This window comes from Lasiodiplodia theobromae, assembly GCF_012971845.1.
Source record: "Lasiodiplodia theobromae strain AM2As chromosome Unknown scaffold_3, whole genome shotgun sequence".
NCBI lineage: Eukaryota > Fungi > Ascomycota > Dothideomycetes > Botryosphaeriales > Botryosphaeriaceae > Lasiodiplodia > Lasiodiplodia theobromae.
Genome location: NW_023336519.1, coordinates 26,250 through 43,853, shown reverse-complemented (window position 1 = coordinate 43,853; position 17,604 = coordinate 26,250). Strand labels below are relative to the sequence as shown.

Below are 17,604 nucleotides of genomic sequence, written 5' to 3'. Positions count from 1 at the left end.
CTGCCCAGGCAAACTGTCTCACCGGGGAATAGGCAGCACTGTGCTATTGATTGGATGTCGTCGCGTGGCAGGCTCCGCTTCTTGCTTTTAAAGGTTAGCTCATCCGTCTCCAACGTGAGACGTCATTTCCTAAGGACACCAAGGGTGGCTGATGGCTTCTCTCAACCTCTTTAAACGTTGAACATATCCGAACGATGCCCAACGTTTATGCAGTGACAGTATATTGATAGACGTTGCCCAACAACTCTTGGCGGCGGCCGTCAGTCCCGATATCCGCAGTTGCGTACAGGGGAACCAGACCAAGGCTTACTTCATACGACGCCCCGTTACTTATGTCCCGGTGAGGCTTTAACGAGCGGTTTCCCACTCCGGCTACAAGGCTATCCTCTCTTACTTTGCCCGGCATAAGCACCGATCACGTTCTTTCACAACAGTGTTCAGCTCTGCCTCAAAGGCACCAGTATTGACCAAAAGTAAAAACAGAGTTGGTTCGCTCCACCCTACATTCTAGGTCATGAAGTGAGGCTCTTACATCTCTGATTCATAGAAAATATGTCAAGAAACCCATATGGGGAGGCCGCACGCAAACGCCCGAGGGGTTACGTCCGTGGTTCACCAAGCGAGAGGCCTGAGTACTACGCAAACCACCACCCACTCCCTTACCGAGACGCCTTTGACTATTCCAGCCAGTCTCACAGATTGAGCCCTAACCAGGCTCATCAGCAAGGCTTCGATAACGTCAGCCGCGAATATGATGATGCCGCTCAATATACTGTTGATCAAGAGATGGAAATTACGGGTTCAGGTGATGCCACCCTCGACCCGACGCATTTTTCTGGGTTTAGAGATGCAACGTGAGTATATTTCATTTTTATAATAGCTTTAAAGTTGCTCGTCCTAGCCCGAGGCTCACGCATGCAGGTCCAGGTACTACGAAGCTTCGCTTCAGCAAGAGCTGTCGTCCCAATCAGCGACATGGGGCCAATATCTACCTGCTGACTACGACCCCCATGCCATTCAAGGAACATATGTGAGCGACTCAGAGCCAGCTAATGAAGCAGAAGAGTCATGTATTCCTGAGTCTATCGTTGCTGGTCTTGCTGAAAACCATGTAGCCAATCATGAACCCGAACAAGCCGAAGCCAGATCGTCCCAAGACACACAACACTCGACAGGAAGTGACGGCAGAATATGCTGTCCTTACATAATCAAGGAACCTCATTTACCACCAGTATCCACTGCGTGCTGGAGTACTGGTTTTCCTAATGTGTCTCGACTAAAGTAAGTGATGATCCTGGTGCGAAATAGTCTCGATCTAATCTTGTATCAAGGCAACACCTGAAACGCAACCACGGCATCGACCTACCCTTTCAAGACAGGGACAGAACAGAGGTAGAAAAGTTTGAAAACATATGGAGGCAAATATTCCCTGACTTCACCGGTCAAATCCCAACGCCATGTACGACGCAAACACGTTGCCACCGCCCCTTACCACTCACAAGCAGCTGAGTCTTTGCAGATGGCTGGGACCGAGAAGCCCTACAGCGTCGACAGAACCTACGAGTCATCGAGGAGCACGATGAATATATTCGTGCTCAGCTGTCACAACGCTATCCACAGCTGGGGTTCGTGTTAGAAGACATTCTAGCCACTTTCCACCACTTGCGACGAAACGATTTGTTGCCCGATCAGGGCTGACGAGATTACGACGCACTGGCGTGTACTGTTGTACGACCAGTCATCCATCGATTCCCCCATCTTGAGTTGGCTCTTTGCCCCCATTTGCCCCAAGAATAAGTTGGACCCTACTAGAACTTTCTATTGTTCATGGTACAGCCGCAAGTTTCTTGAATTTGAACCAGCTCAGCCACATTGATTCGACGTGCGTTGAGACAATAAATGTTTCCGATTTGCTGGGCTTCTCTCGCAGAGCATGGGCCAGGCGCCAATTAACGGCACAGCCGGTTATCTAGCGGCTTGACTCATCTCTCCAAGGACTAGCAGAGTCATGGATGGTACATACCATTTGCTATAAACAATTTTGTTCAAGGGATCGCAGGCGCGCATACTTTGCAACAGTCTTTGTATGTTATTTGCGCACAAGGCTACATCTGGTGATGCCTAATACTGATGTTGGATAAATGCCCTCGCTTACACGAGCCCTTCCTTTTTAAATACACAGCCACAATAGCTTCCGCGCGCATGTGACCCCCCTGCATCATCTTCGCCCCATTGCTGCTGCCTATTTCTCCAAGTCTTATTCCGCGGTTGCGAAATCCCCAGCCTTGCGTTCCTGTCTCTTGGATTCCACTGCACGACTCATTTGAGCCTCATTCAAACCACATGTCGTCTGGTTCGTCTCCCAATCCTGTATCCCATTGGCGTTACTAATTTTTTACCGTTCGGTCCCAGAAACCAACAATTATCGAGACTAAGAGCCTCAACGCAAAAAACCTACATCCATCACGACAGAAACCTATCTATGGTGTCCTGCCGATCGTCTTGAACTGTTGATACTACTTTCCGCTCCTTCCTGCCGCCGATTTCGATCATACAAAAGGCTTCGAGGTTCTGTTTCGGAGTAAGGGGTACCTACACAGAGAAGCGCATAGGGCACAATCGTGCATCCGGATACTCTCGTAGGTAATGACTATACGTTGCGGTTCCTGCGAAGCCCCTACAATCACATACTTCTGATTTCCTTGGCTGAATCAGAGGCAGCCATATCTCGTTTGCTGTAGTTCTCTATTCTTTTACTACCTTCGGGGCCATAAGAAATCTCGTTTGCGGCATCTCTATTTATTCGAACGCCTTTCATATTATGCAACCGTCACTCCGTTGTCCAGAAATTAGTACCAAGTTACAAGGGAGGTCAGCATGTGCTCAGCTCGTACTGGCATGGAAAGGGAAGAATGTGTGGCTGAATACGGACGTAGTGAGGGTTCGTCATCGCCGCAACACTTGAAAGAGCATGGCGGCTCTGCGGGAGGTATTCCTCTGCACCCAAAGGAGGTGTCTTCCAAGCGGGATGCTTCTTCGGCTTTGTCCAGTCCTTCCAAAAAGCGGAAGCTGGATCAACAGCCGGACGGTGACTTGGACGAGATTCAAGACGACAAGAAAAGACTCGCATGCCCTTTCTTCAAACGAAAGCCTACAAAGACTCGGCTTTCTTGTGTGTATCCGGGATTTAGCAGCATAGCTAGATTGAAGTAAGACCTCCCCTTCTCCTATGTCGCTTGATATCACCGATCATCGTCTGACACAATAAGGGAACACCTCTACCGGCAACATATGCTACCTCAACACTTATGCTCCAGATGCCTAGAAACTTTCAAATCGGAACCGGAGCTCCGAGAACATTCACGCGCTCCAGAACCCTGCCAAGTAGATAGAGAGACTCATATCGAAGGCATCACTCTCGAGCAGGAAAAGGCTCTCAAAAGCAAGAAACGGACAAGCAAATCTGGCAGCAACTCCAACGAAGAGAAATGGCGCGACATATACAGCATCTTGTTTCCAGGGGAAAAAATACCTTCAGCTTGTAAGTTCATCTGTGAAGAACATATATCAGCCCATATACTTACTGGAGCCTAGTCTGTGATACAGTTTCCAGCACCCCGCTGTCCGAAGAGATTCTGAGGCAGGAGTTGCCCGATCTTGTAAAGGCTGAGATACAAAAGAACAAGAGCCTCCTGGATCACAGCAAGACGTTTCTCGAAATTTTATCGAGATGTTTGGAGCAAACTATTTCAAGATTACACCACAGCACTTTTGAGGGGCAGCTTGGTGCGACACCTACCACCACTGAGACGTTGCCACCTGGTCCAACACAGTCAGTTGATGATGCCGATGGAGAGGCCAGAACATCAAAGAGGAACGAAAATCCTGCGCACGATCCAACTTCACCCCGGTCTACTGTGAGCACGGTCGAAAGTACCAGAAATGATCCAATGAGAGACATCTCAGCTCCATCCGGCCCACAATCAGAGCAAGAAGTCGAGAATGAAAGCGGGGGTTGAGTAATACGAAAAAGTTTGCTGATCAAACATCGGTCAACCTATTATGAAGTCTTTTGCATGCACCCTTGTTCATATGTCCTGGCATCCACGCAATCATTGTGTTTTTTTTTTTTGGGGCCCTCCTCTTCGAATTTGGTACCCCACACTCTAAAGCATTATTCACACGTTAACACCCACTTTCCTTTTGTTTTTCTTTTTAGATTGATTATCTCTTTTCTTATTTCGGCTGTAACTATGAAGCATACTAGACTGGGAATATGTAGCATTATTTCATTCTGTATCTAAGTTTCCCCAGATAGACTGCTATTTTGTGAAGCCCCAAGCTATAGGTTGGCCCAAACAGCTATCGGGACGCCTGAATTTCCAGGCGGAAAATTCTAGGCTGAAATTGTCTCGCCTAACACATGAATGGCCCCGATTATAAGAGGATGAAGAGGCCATTTTGTACCAGATGTAAGTAGGTCTTGTGCAATCGTTCAGATGATGCTGTGCCCGGCAAGAAGAACCCTGTTTCGCTGGTTCTATCCCGTGCAAGGCTGCTTTCGCTCAAATGCGCACTTGCGCATTTATGCCAAGGCAGCCTATCAACTAGGCAGCGAAGTCTCCCCACCATCACCAGCACCAACCAGTCATGCGTACATCAGCCTGTCATACATGCAGCTAGCCAAGGTGCTTCCGATTAACTACATAATGATCAGGTTACCCTGCCCACTAGCCCCGCTTTTGTAAGGTTTCCCTCTCTTTCGCCTGGTAAGAACTCCCATATATCCACCAACTACGTCTCTTTCAACGGCGGATCATCTTCGATATCTTTGAGGCTCAACATTAGACATATCTAATAGTCCTACTTGAGACCGGCTGCGAAAATTCCAAAACTGAGCAGCGATTCCAATGATTTCAACACTGCACGGTCAACCGTGTGGCTGTGTACTCCATTCTTAGAGGTTTCAAAGTTTTCTACATCTAATGTCTGAACCGACGCTTCCTGAAAAGGCGGGGCAAGAGTTGAAGAAGAGGAAGGTCAGTTCATCGTCCTCTGTGGTCAGTTCCAGTAGTCCTTCTGGCTGTTTTTGCGGTTCACACTGCAACTGTGCTGCATCAAATGAAAGAATCACCGCGCCTAAGTTCGCCTGTCCGTATTACCAGCGGTATCCAAACCAACAACCTTCGTCTACGTCATGCGCGTATCCCGGCTTCCCCACAATTTTCCGGATGAAGTAAGTCAAGATCATGCTTTCAATGTCACATCATTAATTACCAACTCGATAGGGAGCATCTCTACAAGAAGCACAGAGCATTGGGCACGAGATGCTCCAGGTGCTTAGAGACCTTCGATACGGAAGACGCTCTCCAGGATCACCAAAGAGCTCCAGATGCTTGCGAACTTCGGCAACCCCCACAGTCCTCAGGGTTCTCCAAAGACCAAGAACGACAGCTTCGGAGCCGCAAACGATCACCCGGGTGCATGAGCGAGGAAGAGAAGTGGTTGGAGGTATACCGCATTCTGTTTCCCCAAGACACTGACAAACCCACTCCATGTGAGTCAAAACGATCCAAACTACAATACGTATACCGATATAAAGTTAAATCCTGACTCATTGCAGACGTTGAAGGAGGTCGCGCTTCGGTTTTGGATTTTCGCCGATATCAAGACTTCAGTCGCCGGGTATTTCGTCGTGTTTTGATGCGCGAGCTTGGGCTCTTCGACTGTTTTCATTATGCTAGCTTTGACCAAGTGATCAACACAAACATCGTGGATGTTGTCATGAAATGTCAAGAGCAGGTCTTCCAGGAATTTGTCGGGGATAATCCTGCCGGCACAGGAGTACAAACACCCGGCACATTTGGGCAAGACACAACCGAGATGAGTGTTGAGCCTCCTACATCGTGTGATTCGACTGCTGGAAACGATGTGGAAGTGTATATGAAGTCATTGGCGCTGGTTCCCAAAGATGAACCCGTATCACCACGAAGCATCAAAGAGTGCAACATGATATCAAATGTGAGCATTAAAGAAGTGGAACGACACGAGTTTATGATTCACTCTAATGAAATTCAGGACACGAGCAAAGTCAACTGGGACAGTTCGTCTGACACGGTAACTTCGCCCTTCGTAGATTTTGAGGAGCTTTGTCGAGAGGCAATGGGCGAAGATGGGCTCTTTGGTGGACTGAACATCGATTCCAACTTTCCGTTCACTTTTGATGGAGCGACAACAGGCCGACTAGAGTGACGGCGTATTGTGGTGGTCTCGATTTTGGTCGCGCGATGTCGACGAGGAAATGCATTTAGTCAGCTTTGTTTATCGGTGTAGATCTTTTAGGAGCAATGGGATCCGTGTCGAGAATAAACCAATTGATGCGACTTAATAAGCCTTCCAATGGCCTCGGCTGTCATCGATCAGTTCTCAAAGTATTGTTACGCAAGAAGTGAGCTGAATGCAAGATAAAGGTCACAATTGCTGTGCAAGTCATTTTGACGTATCATAGCGCTCGCAGTAATCACATACTGTGCTCTCTTACCAAACATGGACTCAAAGCAGGCTTTCTTAGCCTGTGACTGTTCTTGGCTTTGCCTTCATCAGTACAACGTGCAGATAACTTGATTCCACCAATAGCGTTCGGGGAGTATGTAAGAGGCCGCCCGACTATCATCCAGGCGAAGTCACCGGGCGAGATAGCCTCCGCCTTGTGCCAATAATGTAGTTTTCTCATTGGATTGCCTATCGTTTGGAAGGCTGTACAGCTACGTGAATTTGATTGGTGCGCTTAGCTTGACCCATTCCTGTCTCACAGAGAAAACCCCGCATTTGCGTAATTATTCTGCATGACTTACGTGTCACTTACGGCTGTCTCCGAGAGAAATGCGCATATGCGAAACTCCGCCAGCTCTACATATAATTGCTCCGAGTCCCGAATCTCTGATGCCTCAGAAGTTGAGAAGAGAGTCCTTAGCTCGTGTATCATTTTTCCAACACCAATCATCTTTTACACGCCCACAACCTTCGTATATCTGAGGCCTTCGGGCCATATAACATATTCCTCTTTGCATTGGAGGACTACTTACGACTCCCAATTCTCTCTCTATCATTTCCATTCTTCTGAAATTTCATCTTCCCTCCTTAGCTCCATTTCCAGTGCTTTGCTAAATTTAATATTGTAATTTCTCTTTTAATTTTTCATTTAGTCATCTCCCCGGACACGGCGGAGGAACTATCCTTCCGCCTTCTCCAACAAAATAAGTTCCGTTCTTCATTCTACCGATTCCACCACTTTACAGTGCGTAAATAACAGCCTGCTGCAGGGCCCGCGCCGTCTTTCACCAATATCTGCTTCATTAAAAAAAGGAGGGAACGAAAATTCCGATAAGTCTACAACAAAACGACTTGCCTGCCCTTTTGTTTTCAAGACTATTGGCATACGGCAGCCAGATTTTAATTCTTGCTTTTTCCCAGGATTTGAAAACGTATCTCGCCTCAAGTAAGGAAATCCAAATGCTGCAACTTCGTCTTCTTTTATTGGATCTCGAGTGTTAACAAAACGACAGAGAACATATATATAGGCAACACAAAATACCTCAACACTACTGTTACAGGTGCTGTTCGGGGTTCAGCGGAGAGAATTTGCTTCAGGAGCATCAAAGAACACCACAAGTTTGCGAGATTCGCGAACAGGAGAAGACAAAAGGTATAATTACTCATGAGCAGGAGAAAGAACTCAGGAGCAAGAAGAGGTCAAGGAAGCTTTCATCTGAGGAGGACAAGTGGAAAGACGTTTACCGAATTATCTTTCCAACCGATTCAGTGATACCTTCTCCTTGTAAGCTGAGAATACCATTTAAATTCTTTGAGATACTGCTGAATCATCAAATAGATCTTGAGGTCGAGACTTCGGGCCGGTTCACAAGGTTTCAAGAGTTCAGCGAGCGCAAGACCAATGATATTCTGAAAAATCAACTTAAGCGAGCAGCCGAGGAAGATGAGAGATTCCGGGACGAAGAGCTGAGAAGAAAGATACTCAACATGTTCCGCAACGCGCAAAGCGAGGTTTTCGTCCGCTTTGGTCAATTCCAGAGCGAATCGGAACCCGAGTCAAATGGCCAAGCCCTGGAAAGTCAAAGTGACCCTCGAGAAACGGCATCTCTTCAGGAACAGCATTCGCCCGGTCAAGATAGCATCGTTTCGACACCGAACAACCACAGCATCAATGGACAGGATTCTTTGCCGCAGATCAAGGAATCAACACTTGACCAACCGCCCGCTACTCAAGACAATTTACGATCAGAATTCCCTTCACTACTGTTGCCTCTCGACGAAATCCCACCACACGATAGTCTTAAAGAGCTATCACCAGGAGAAGAAAGAGATGATCCTTCGCGGGTCGGGGATACCACATATCAAGGTTCTGGCCAATGTTTTGTCCAGAGTGAGGAAGAACAGCTAGATTGGAATGCCGAGTTCGCGGGCTTGTTCGTTGAGCCTTCAGAACCCCACGGTACTAGTGCCGAACCTTCATTTTCTGTCGAACCAGACAGACTATTCGACATTTCATCCGATTTCGATTGGCCCTTTTCGTTCGATCCAGACTGCAATTAATGACGGAAGGCAACAAGGAAACAATTTATTGATTTCTTCTTCTCGGCCGTTTTACCGACCCTTTTCACCATCGTTTCTGAATATAGAATAGTTCCAATACATTCTTTTTCTGTCTTTTGATTTGCTTAGCTGTCGTGTGCGTATGTGATGAAACATGCCCTTTTCCGCTCCGCTGATATATCGGTGGCAGAAGGCAACTTCCATTAAGCTTTGCGAAAATTTTATTCCCTCTATAAGATTAATGCCTTTTGGCCTCATCGACCTTGACACTACGCCGGCCTACACGCACACTTTAATTCATATATTCACGCTGCTCACACTGACACACTTTCCGTCTGACCATCTATGTGATTCTCTCTAAGAGATATATGGTTTAAATGATTTCCCTCTTCCTTTTCACGTAATTTTGGACGTACTAGCACAGTGTGACTCCGATGAATGTGGTTGGCAATAATTCGGTCGGAGTTCCCGCCCGTTCGGCCTCGGCCCGGACAGAAAAATTTTGTGGCCTCGGCCCCACAACCGGGGAACCACCACCTCTGCCACCCACGATCTGGAAAACCAGCTATTATGAGTGTCGCTTCTAAATGTGATCCATGCGATGGTTTTGCGTATGAAATAATGCTGCTTTGCATTTGCTTTGCCCCGTGTGACAGAACAACCTGCGTCGCATTTCCGACTGAGCATCCACCCTCCCGTATCGCTTGCAAGCCACATTGCCATGGCAAAAACCAAAAAGCAAAAGGATCAGGACTTGCAGGAGTTTCTGCTCTCCAACGCCCGTTTTGCTCGCGTATAGCCCGCCCAAAATCTCGATATCGTGCACCCCGTCCACACCGCCCCCCGGCGTGCTCCCCGCCCCAAAACAACCGCCAAAAAGGCAAAAGAGAATGAGTAGGTCCTACCCGGGATCGAACCGGGGTTGCAGGAATGCTCTGATAGATCAGAATCCTGAGTGCTAGCCACTACACTATAGAACCGGATGATTGCTGGTGGCGCTTTTCTAGTACCTGAAAGACAGAATCGCACAATGCTGTTATATACTCTACATGCTGCTAACGTCATAGAGCAGAGCCTAAGCTCCCCTGGTTTTCTGATCTACTGCGCCGCGTCAATTCAGTGTCAATGCTACCATGCCTTGAAGGCCTAGCGTCTCCGTCAATGTAGGCTATAAGAAAACACGTTCGCGACAGAAAACTAGCTATAAAGAAGAGGTAGTACGTCAGCATCTGTTTTTATAAACGATCTTTTTATATACGTCTATAATAATTGCCTGACTTTCAATAAGCGTTTGTAGACTGTTACAATTTAGTCATTTACTCAAAACTGTTGCCGTGATTCCTACGGTAGGACTTTTGTAAGCTACTGAACGTTACATTTGACTAACGTTCTGCATGCATTGTGCTCAAGCGACTATGCCTCGTTGGTGTATATTACATATCTGCTGGGGGAGCGTTGTATAACTAAAGCTCCGCATCGGCTGCTTGCATAGTACGAGATGTGCCTGAGTTTCAGACTTTGATTTCAGCAAGACGTCGTCTACGCGTCACCTTCAATTTTGGACAGAAATAAAAGTCGTTCATCATGTTTCATTACCGGTTTACTGAACATCACCCATGTCATTTCATTTGTTTAGCGAACTTCGGAGTCACGTACGTTCTTGACAGCCTGGCATTGTAGAATCGATAACATTCAAGATATGTGGGAGCGAATGGACGACAAATCGCAATGTAGCAACTAAAAGAATGTCCGAGATTTCCCCTCATCAACGTATTCCCCCAAAGCACGACTGTACGTTCCTTAGTTGACAGGCTCGCCATGACTAAGAAGACCTAGGCTCGGTGTAGTCGCACTTGAGGTCATAAAACTGGACGCCGCGATAGGTTCCCTCCGTCGTGACCTCGTAATTATGCTCAGGGGAGGTCCAGGTCATAGTGAATGGCACCTGCATCACGCTTCGGGTGACGGTTGCGGACGCGACCACGGTGCTGTGCGGGGGCGCTGTCGCTTCAAACGTGGCCGAGAACTCGGTCACCTTCTTCGTGGTTGAGCCCCACTTGAACTCGTTGCTGACCGTGGCCGAGACCTCGATCTTGCCCTCAGCCAATAGCGGAACGCCGCACGAGAAGGAAGTTCCGACCTCGATGGCGAAACCGAGCGTGTACTCGAATGAGGACTCGTTCTCGGTCGCCTCCTTGAACGTCGACGAGATCTTCTGGTCGACGGACGAATTGTTCGAGAGGTTGCTGCGGGTGAGCACGATCGGTGTCGTATCCAGGATCTTGCCTTCATCGACGTTGAATTTGATGCCCTTGAAGACCATGTTCTCGAAAAAGAGACGGAAGTACTGGTCGTCATACTTTGTGTTGCCTGAGCCCCAGTTGCCCACCTCCGGATTGTTATGCGTGCGTGAGAAAAGGGTGGTGTTACTGGCCGGACAGACAAGCCGGAAGTTGTTGGCGCGCTGGCCAGTGCCTGGCTCGAGCACGAACCAGTTGTCTTGGTACTTTCCGTTTGAGTCGATGGTACCAACATTGGGTTCCATGTGGGTTCGGGAAAAGATGACCTCCTGGGTATGTTTGCTCTTGATCAGGTACTTTCCCTCATGGTTTCCACTCCCGGGAACAATGTACCACCACTGGTCGGGGTACTCTTCGCTGAAAGGATGGTGCCAGAAGTATGGGGATCGGTGGTGACGAGAGAAGAGAGCCCTCGAGCTTGAAAGCCCAACGATCCGGACGGGTACTTCCTTGGGCGGGATGTAGAGGCTAGGCATGATGAATGAACCAGGTGACAAGATTTATCGAGGCTGGATAGAGGGTCGATAGAAGTGTTGGTTAGAGTGAAGGTGTAAAGGACTGGCCTTGTCGAGGACCGGGGACTAGCCCTTCATATCGCCCGCCACGGCCAGAGAGAAACCCATTCGATCATCCCCTCTCCAGAAATATAGCTGAGTGCTGCGCTTCGTATTCCAGCCGATTATCCGGACGATCGCACTTCTTTTAGCATTGTGCGACGAGGCTGCCTGAGCGCTAATGCAAGTAGGCCATTAAAAACAGAAAGCTGAATAGCCAGATGCGGATTTAGCGCGTCCGACTTCCTTAACTCACCTAATCTGTTCTTCCAGCAGTCGGAATTCCGGTTGGAAGATCGAAGCCGTAGTGCAGCGAGTGATAATAATAACGTTATAGAACCGAATGACTGTTGGTGGCGCCTTTCACTATAGTCGCTGGAGTGCTGATTGTTGAAGGAACGTTTGCGCGCAACCTTTTTGACACCATTGACAAAGAGCCCGCTGGCTACACTTTGCCATGAGGGCAGCGGCTTGCCGATTGCTGCTTCTGTTAGCCTGGTTTACTCCTCTTTTATCACCACAGTATCGTTTTTTCCCGATTAGGACGGCACTAGTATATCACCACCACTCGCCGCTTCTACGAATCGTTATCCTTTCGCATTATTTATCGACATTCATAAAACACGTGGATTGACTGACAATTGGTCGGATAAATAGAGACAGTTGACAAATTCGAAGCATCGTTTTGAGTAAAAACAGACGAATCCAATACGGGTGGGTCTCCTCGCATGTGCTCAGTGGGGCGTCAGGTCCTTCGGCATTCTGTGACTTGTTGAGAAATCGGACTGTTGAATTTTCAAATTTGCATCCACTATTTGTTTCCCTTTGCTGAACGAACTGCGGTAATACATGTGGGCCTGTTGAAACCATCGGACAAGACCAAGTGTTGAATGACACATCAGACGAGCCATTTCAACAACTTCCCAACCGGTAAGCCACTTGGAAATTATTGGAAATTTTTTGACTAGTTTCTGAGCCGAAAATCACAGAGCGCTAATGCATCTCACAGTGAGGGCTCAACATGTTTGAGTATTCTAGGGATGATTGACTGTCAAGGGGGGAAATGTGGTGATATTCTCGAGCAAGGCTTGGGCCAGACAGACTGCAACATGGCATCACCAATCAAATTGTTGAAAATTTTTGTGCTTTTGATCTTCCAAAGTAGCTTCTGATCAGATAGTAAAATGTCACTTCTCAATGATCCAGCTTCGGGATGGCACGGTTGGAGTGATTGCAAACTGAACTAAATAGATTATTGGATATCATGTATAGCGAAACTAATGTTATGGTCTTCCACCGTCTATTGCTTGAGCGCCACCCCAATGCTCGTCAAGTAGCCACACCGGCCCTTGGTCGCCGAATCTACATTCTCCATCCTCGTACCATTCGTCTCGTACACCAACCGATTGAAACCCGTCGAAAAGCTCGGCTGCCACGCTTCCCATCTCGGGGATCCGGGCAGCCTGTACTCATTCGGATCGTAGCACCTGATAAAGCTGGTCCAATACGCCTGGATGATGGGCACCATGCCGGAATTGACGCCGCCGGGATAGTAACTCGTGGGGGAGCCGCCGTTGGTGTTCTCAGGACCCCAAATGGCGTTGACCTCGATGGTGTGCGGGACACCGAGGCCCTGGGCCATCTGGTCGGGGTCCTGCACGTTCCAGAGGTAGTTCCACGAGTGGCCGTTGGTGGCGCGGGCGAGCTGCGAAGTCACGTAGAAGCCCGGGCAGGTGTAGCGCATGTCGCCGTAGGCATTGCTGACTTGGCGCCAGTACAGCCCCGTGCCAGGGAAGGTGGGCGTGCCATCTACAGGGTAGAGCTCGTTGATGCGGCGCAGCTGCTCGAGGGTCAATGCGGGGAATTGATCTTTTAGGAAGGTGTTCGAGTCGCCAATGGTCGACGTGTTCTTCGGTGTGAAGACGGTGCCTTCGTTGGTGTCGTCGCCGAAAATAGTTGGCACACGGATGAAACGGCCCTCGGCAAAGAGTTTGTACGTATAGTCAGGCACAAGGTCATAGTCGATAGTTGTGCTATACATGTACAGTGGCGGGTTCTGGGCCCCAGGCAGGGGGGTTTGGATGTTTTCGGCCTGCAGGGCTGCGACGGGCAGGCTACGCAGGCAGGCAAGGGTGTCGACGTAGCTGGCGCAACCGGTCCGGATAACAAGGTTGTCGTACATGAACTGGCTTTCCGAGAAGGTGTAGATGGAGCCGAACGACTGGCTCTCGGCCGCGGTCGCATGGAACAAGCCGTCGTCGCGCCCGCCGTACGCCGTCAGGAGCAAGGTGACCGCGGCAGCTCCGGCACTGGTGCCGCCAACAACAACTACCGAAACTCTGTTAGCGATTCACATGCCGACAAGAGTGGCGGGAGGCCTTACCGTGATCCGGATCGCCGCCGAACTAAGCATGCGTTGGACGTATCAGAGATATGATCTACATGTTGCAGAGTATGGGGTTGAGCACAGGACGCGTACCTGACTAATGTACTTCTGAACCCATTGGAGCGCTTTGATTTGGTCTTTCAGGCCATTATTAAGACTGCCGCCCTTGGCAACCTCTTTTCCCGCAAGGAATCCATAAGGGCCGACTCTGTAGTTAAAATTCACCACGACGATGTTCATGCCAGAGGCCTGTATCAGCCCTTTGCCGTTATAGTTTGCGTTAGTGTTTCCGTTGAAGCCGCCGCCCTGAATGTAGAAGTAGACTGGCAGCTTGGAGTCTTGAGTGGCATTGCTTGGGGCGTAGACGTCCAAGAACAGGCAGTCCTCTGACGTCGTGGTGACCGAGGGCGAAGCCCCCGTGGCTATGCAAAGCGGGCCATGCTAGGGATTGGACATGCGTCAGTGGTGAAGAGGCGGGCGAGCACTGGAGCGGTAGATGCTCACGTTTGTAGGAAAAGATCAACGCAGCAGCTTCGATACATACTTGATTAGCGAGGGTCACGCCGGATACGGTGTACGGATCGCGGGGAGCAGCAAAGCGGAGGTCACCAGTGGGAGGGGCGGCGTAACGAAGGCCCAGCCATTCGGTGATACCATTCGCGTAGGGAGTTCCTTGATAGGTCGAGTAGCCCAGGGGCACCGTCGGATTGACAGCAAGGACGGTGGCGAGATTGAGCGCGAGCAGGGCGAGCACGATCATCTTGTCCAGGAACGGCGGTGGTACTGAATCGCAGGACTGGAAAGAGACATTGTGCAGGTACACAGGAGGCTTTATACAGGCACGCAGGCGGACCGGAATGCGGGCACAAACATAAACCCCTTGCGGTAGGCCGGCGTATGTGGCGTTGGGAAGGAGGAGGGGAGCGTGACATGGCTCGGCAGTCCGTCTTGACCTAGATTAAGCTCAACGATCCTACGCTGGCCCAAAAGCGGGTACGGCTTGGAGGATTGTGCGGAGACGACGGATGGCGCTGCGGGGCAGAGGTTCCCCCGCCGAACTCGTCACGCTTCCGAACCGGCCGCGTGATGACTGCATGTGCAATGCAACATGTATTGATGGACCGACTAGGGACGGCGACCGGTGAGGCGTGCGGGTGGCTTGAAGGTTCGCGGGCGCAATGCGATGCGAGTGTTCGGCCAGCCGACGAGCCCGAGCAGCGCGGTGTTCTGGATCGGCCTCGAAGGACCCTGGGGGAATGAAGGACGAAGCTTATCTGGAGCCCGCGGGCTTCGGCATCGGGTCTCAGGAACGCCGTTTCATCCCGGCCTCAGGCACCGTGTCACGTGTGCGAGCGTCGATTATGGCGGGGGAGCGCGGCGGGCCAAGACAGGCGGCGGTGAACCAGTCAGACGGTGCGGAGCGGAGGTTCGTGTCGCCTGATATGAGAGTGAAACTTCTGCCCAAGAGCCTACATACTTCGCTGCGGCCTACCGCTATGTCGGAACCTCACCAAATGAGCTTCTCGTGCCACTGCGCGCGCGCGGCCACCCAGGCGCTGCTGCGTGTGCACACACTGAGAGGTGTTCCAGCCAGCGGCCGTCACGTTGCCGCTGAAACATCAGCGCAGTTGCTGCTTAGTCGATGTGTTCGCGTTCCAGACTTAAGCGCGCGCGCGCTAAGCTCAGCGGTCGCTTGCGGCAGGCACACGTCGCGGGGCTAGTCAGTCTGGAGAACCCCTTGGCCGTTGATTCGGATTGTCGCTCTCCTTTCTCCTGCGTTATCTCATCGCAAAGTTTCCGCCCCAGCGGCTCGCAGCGTGCACTGATGCACCAGCGATATTCATAGCAGGCCAATGAGCGCCGGACCGCCCTCCACACTGCACAATTGGACTCCCGACCTAGTGACCGTTGGAGCACGCAACACCGTGTCGGGCGGGCGCTATGCGTGCTAAGGTGCTGGATCTGAACTTACACTTCCCACGCCTTAGCCCGCGAGCGAAAGCGAACACGGGCCTCATCTGGTAAGGCTGGGAAGCTCCACGGTGGCAGTGTGACAGGCGCGCGGCCCTCGCGCTCGGACGTGCCTCGTGCGCTCGACCTACACATGGGCCCCCTGGCGCCTGACAACACACGGAGCTGACACACTCAAGCCAAGGCTGCCACTAATCACCGTGCTTCCATGCCCGAGCGGTCGTCGGGCAAGAACAACATCCATGGCTACCCGCAGCTGACGGAGGCCCCGGCGCAAAGAAGCTATGGCGGCGGCCGTCATCGATCCGGCCTGTTCCTGCCTCCGCCACAACCACCACGCTATCTATAATACCTACCGCCCCCGCTGCTCTCTGCTCCAGCTCATCACCACCAACACACTCCACCGCAAACAACAACAACAGTCAACAAGCACTTGACGTGCTCTACCAATCGCAATGGCCTACTACCAAGCACACCTCCTGCTACTGGCAGGCTACTCTCAATTCTTTGTCTCCGGCCTGGTGCTGCCCCAGCCGCCCGTCGACGACGACGAGGACTACGAGATGACCCCGGAGGAGGAAGAGGAGATGGAGAGCTTCATGGACGAGGACGAGTCTCCCGAGGACGCCACCATTGTCGTCGACGAGCCCTGCCCCAGATTCGCTGCTGCCGACGACGACGAGGATTTCGACATTGAGGACGCCGAGCCTGTCACCCCGGTCACGCCCGCAGGTCCCGTGCCAGGTACGACAAGCCACAGCCACACAGCGTCTGCGACATTTGCTAACTTCCCTCCAGAGCAGAGGCGTCGCAAGAGGCTCTCCGTTGTAAGCGAGTCGCACGTTCGAACCATGTCGCGCTGGTTGCTCGACTCAGCAATTTCCCTGGGGGATCGCCAGCGCCAGGTATCAAACCCTGAGTCACTTTCCGTGAGTATCTTATCTCCCTCAATCCGAGAGCGACCCTCACTAACAGTCAACAGTCTCCGCGCGAAGAGCACGAGGCCAAGCGCTTCTGTAGCAGCCGCAAGCCGCGCCTGCCCGCCATTCAGACGTCCTTCACCTGCATGCCTCCCCGGCTGTCGGTGGCCTGAATGCACTCCGTCTCCGAAGGCATCACCGCTTTCGCTTTCGCCTCGTATAGCCCTACCTTTCCCGCTGTGGAGACTCCTCGCCAAGCCACTCCTGTGGTCCCTTTTTTCGACAAAAGGTCAGTCTTGCTCCGTGCGCTCCCTGTGCACATCGCCCATGCGCAAATTGCTAACGGAGTGTGTATAGGACATTGACTCGCTAGGCCAGAGCTTTTTCCATTCGCGACCCATCAGGCGCCCCATCGAACCATTGACGTTCGTTGGCTCAGCTGGCGTGATCACCGCTGCATGCTGCACCGGAGATCGTTGGGGTTCGCTCAAAGCCGGTTGAAGCCGGGTTCGGCAGCGCAGACTGCTGAACCCTGTCTGCTCCGCCGCCTCCTAACATCTCGTCCTCCTATTGATGATATGGTTTGCACGTATGTGTTTCACCATGCGCCAAGGGCCAGGAGAGAAAGGGAGTAACTTTACTCCTATGCGAGCACCAGCTGCCGCACATGGCATTCGCCGTCTCATATTATCACGCTGCCTCATCGGCATTGCGCTCTTCTCTTCTTGTACTCTCCTTTTTCCTGTATATCTCTACTTGGTTGGCAGACACCGCGACGGATCTCCTTATGTTCTCATCTCATTTGTATGACAAGGATACCAGAATCTTCTTAGGCGCAAAAATACCGGGTTCTCATACTT

General features: G+C 50.9%; 4 protein-coding genes across 4 annotated transcripts; 2 read left to right on the top strand and 2 right to left on the bottom strand.

The window, feature by feature from the left end:
* Positions 1-5,231: 5,231 nt before the first annotated feature.
* LTHEOB_978 (Zinc finger c2h2-type protein) lies at positions 5,232-6,252 on the top strand (the record flags this gene model as incomplete). The annotated part of the gene is made up of 4 exons (XM_035519404.1): positions 5,232-5,236; positions 5,289-5,557; positions 5,756-6,021; positions 6,079-6,252. The coding sequence occupies 4 exons, from the start codon at positions 5,232-5,234 to the stop codon at positions 6,250-6,252; spliced, it is 714 nt and encodes a 237-aa protein (XP_035367325.1).
* A 4,183-nt stretch (positions 6,253-10,435) lies between these two features.
* Positions 10,436-11,389, bottom strand: LTHEOB_977 (Natterin-like protein; the record flags this gene model as incomplete). The annotated part of the gene is made up of 1 exon (XM_035519393.1): positions 10,436-11,389. One exon carries the CDS (start codon positions 11,387-11,389, stop codon positions 10,436-10,438), a length of 954 nt encoding a protein of 317 aa, XP_035367324.1.
* Positions 11,390-12,767: 1,378 nt separating this feature from the next.
* On the bottom strand, positions 12,768-14,613 carry LTHEOB_976 (Triacylglycerol protein; the record flags this gene model as incomplete). Its single annotated transcript, XM_035519382.1, has 4 exons — positions 12,768-13,795; positions 13,851-13,872; positions 13,947-14,294; positions 14,398-14,613. The coding sequence occupies 4 exons, from the start codon at positions 14,611-14,613 to the stop codon at positions 12,768-12,770; spliced, it is 1,614 nt and encodes a 537-aa protein (XP_035367323.1).
* Positions 14,614-16,279: 1,666 nt separating this feature from the next.
* Positions 16,280-16,917, top strand: LTHEOB_975 (uncharacterized protein; the record flags this gene model as incomplete). Its single annotated transcript, XM_035519371.1, has 3 exons — positions 16,280-16,568; positions 16,623-16,753; positions 16,807-16,917. The coding sequence occupies 3 exons, from the start codon at positions 16,280-16,282 to the stop codon at positions 16,915-16,917; spliced, it is 531 nt and encodes a 176-aa protein (XP_035367322.1).
* Positions 16,918-17,604: the final 687 nt, after the last annotated feature.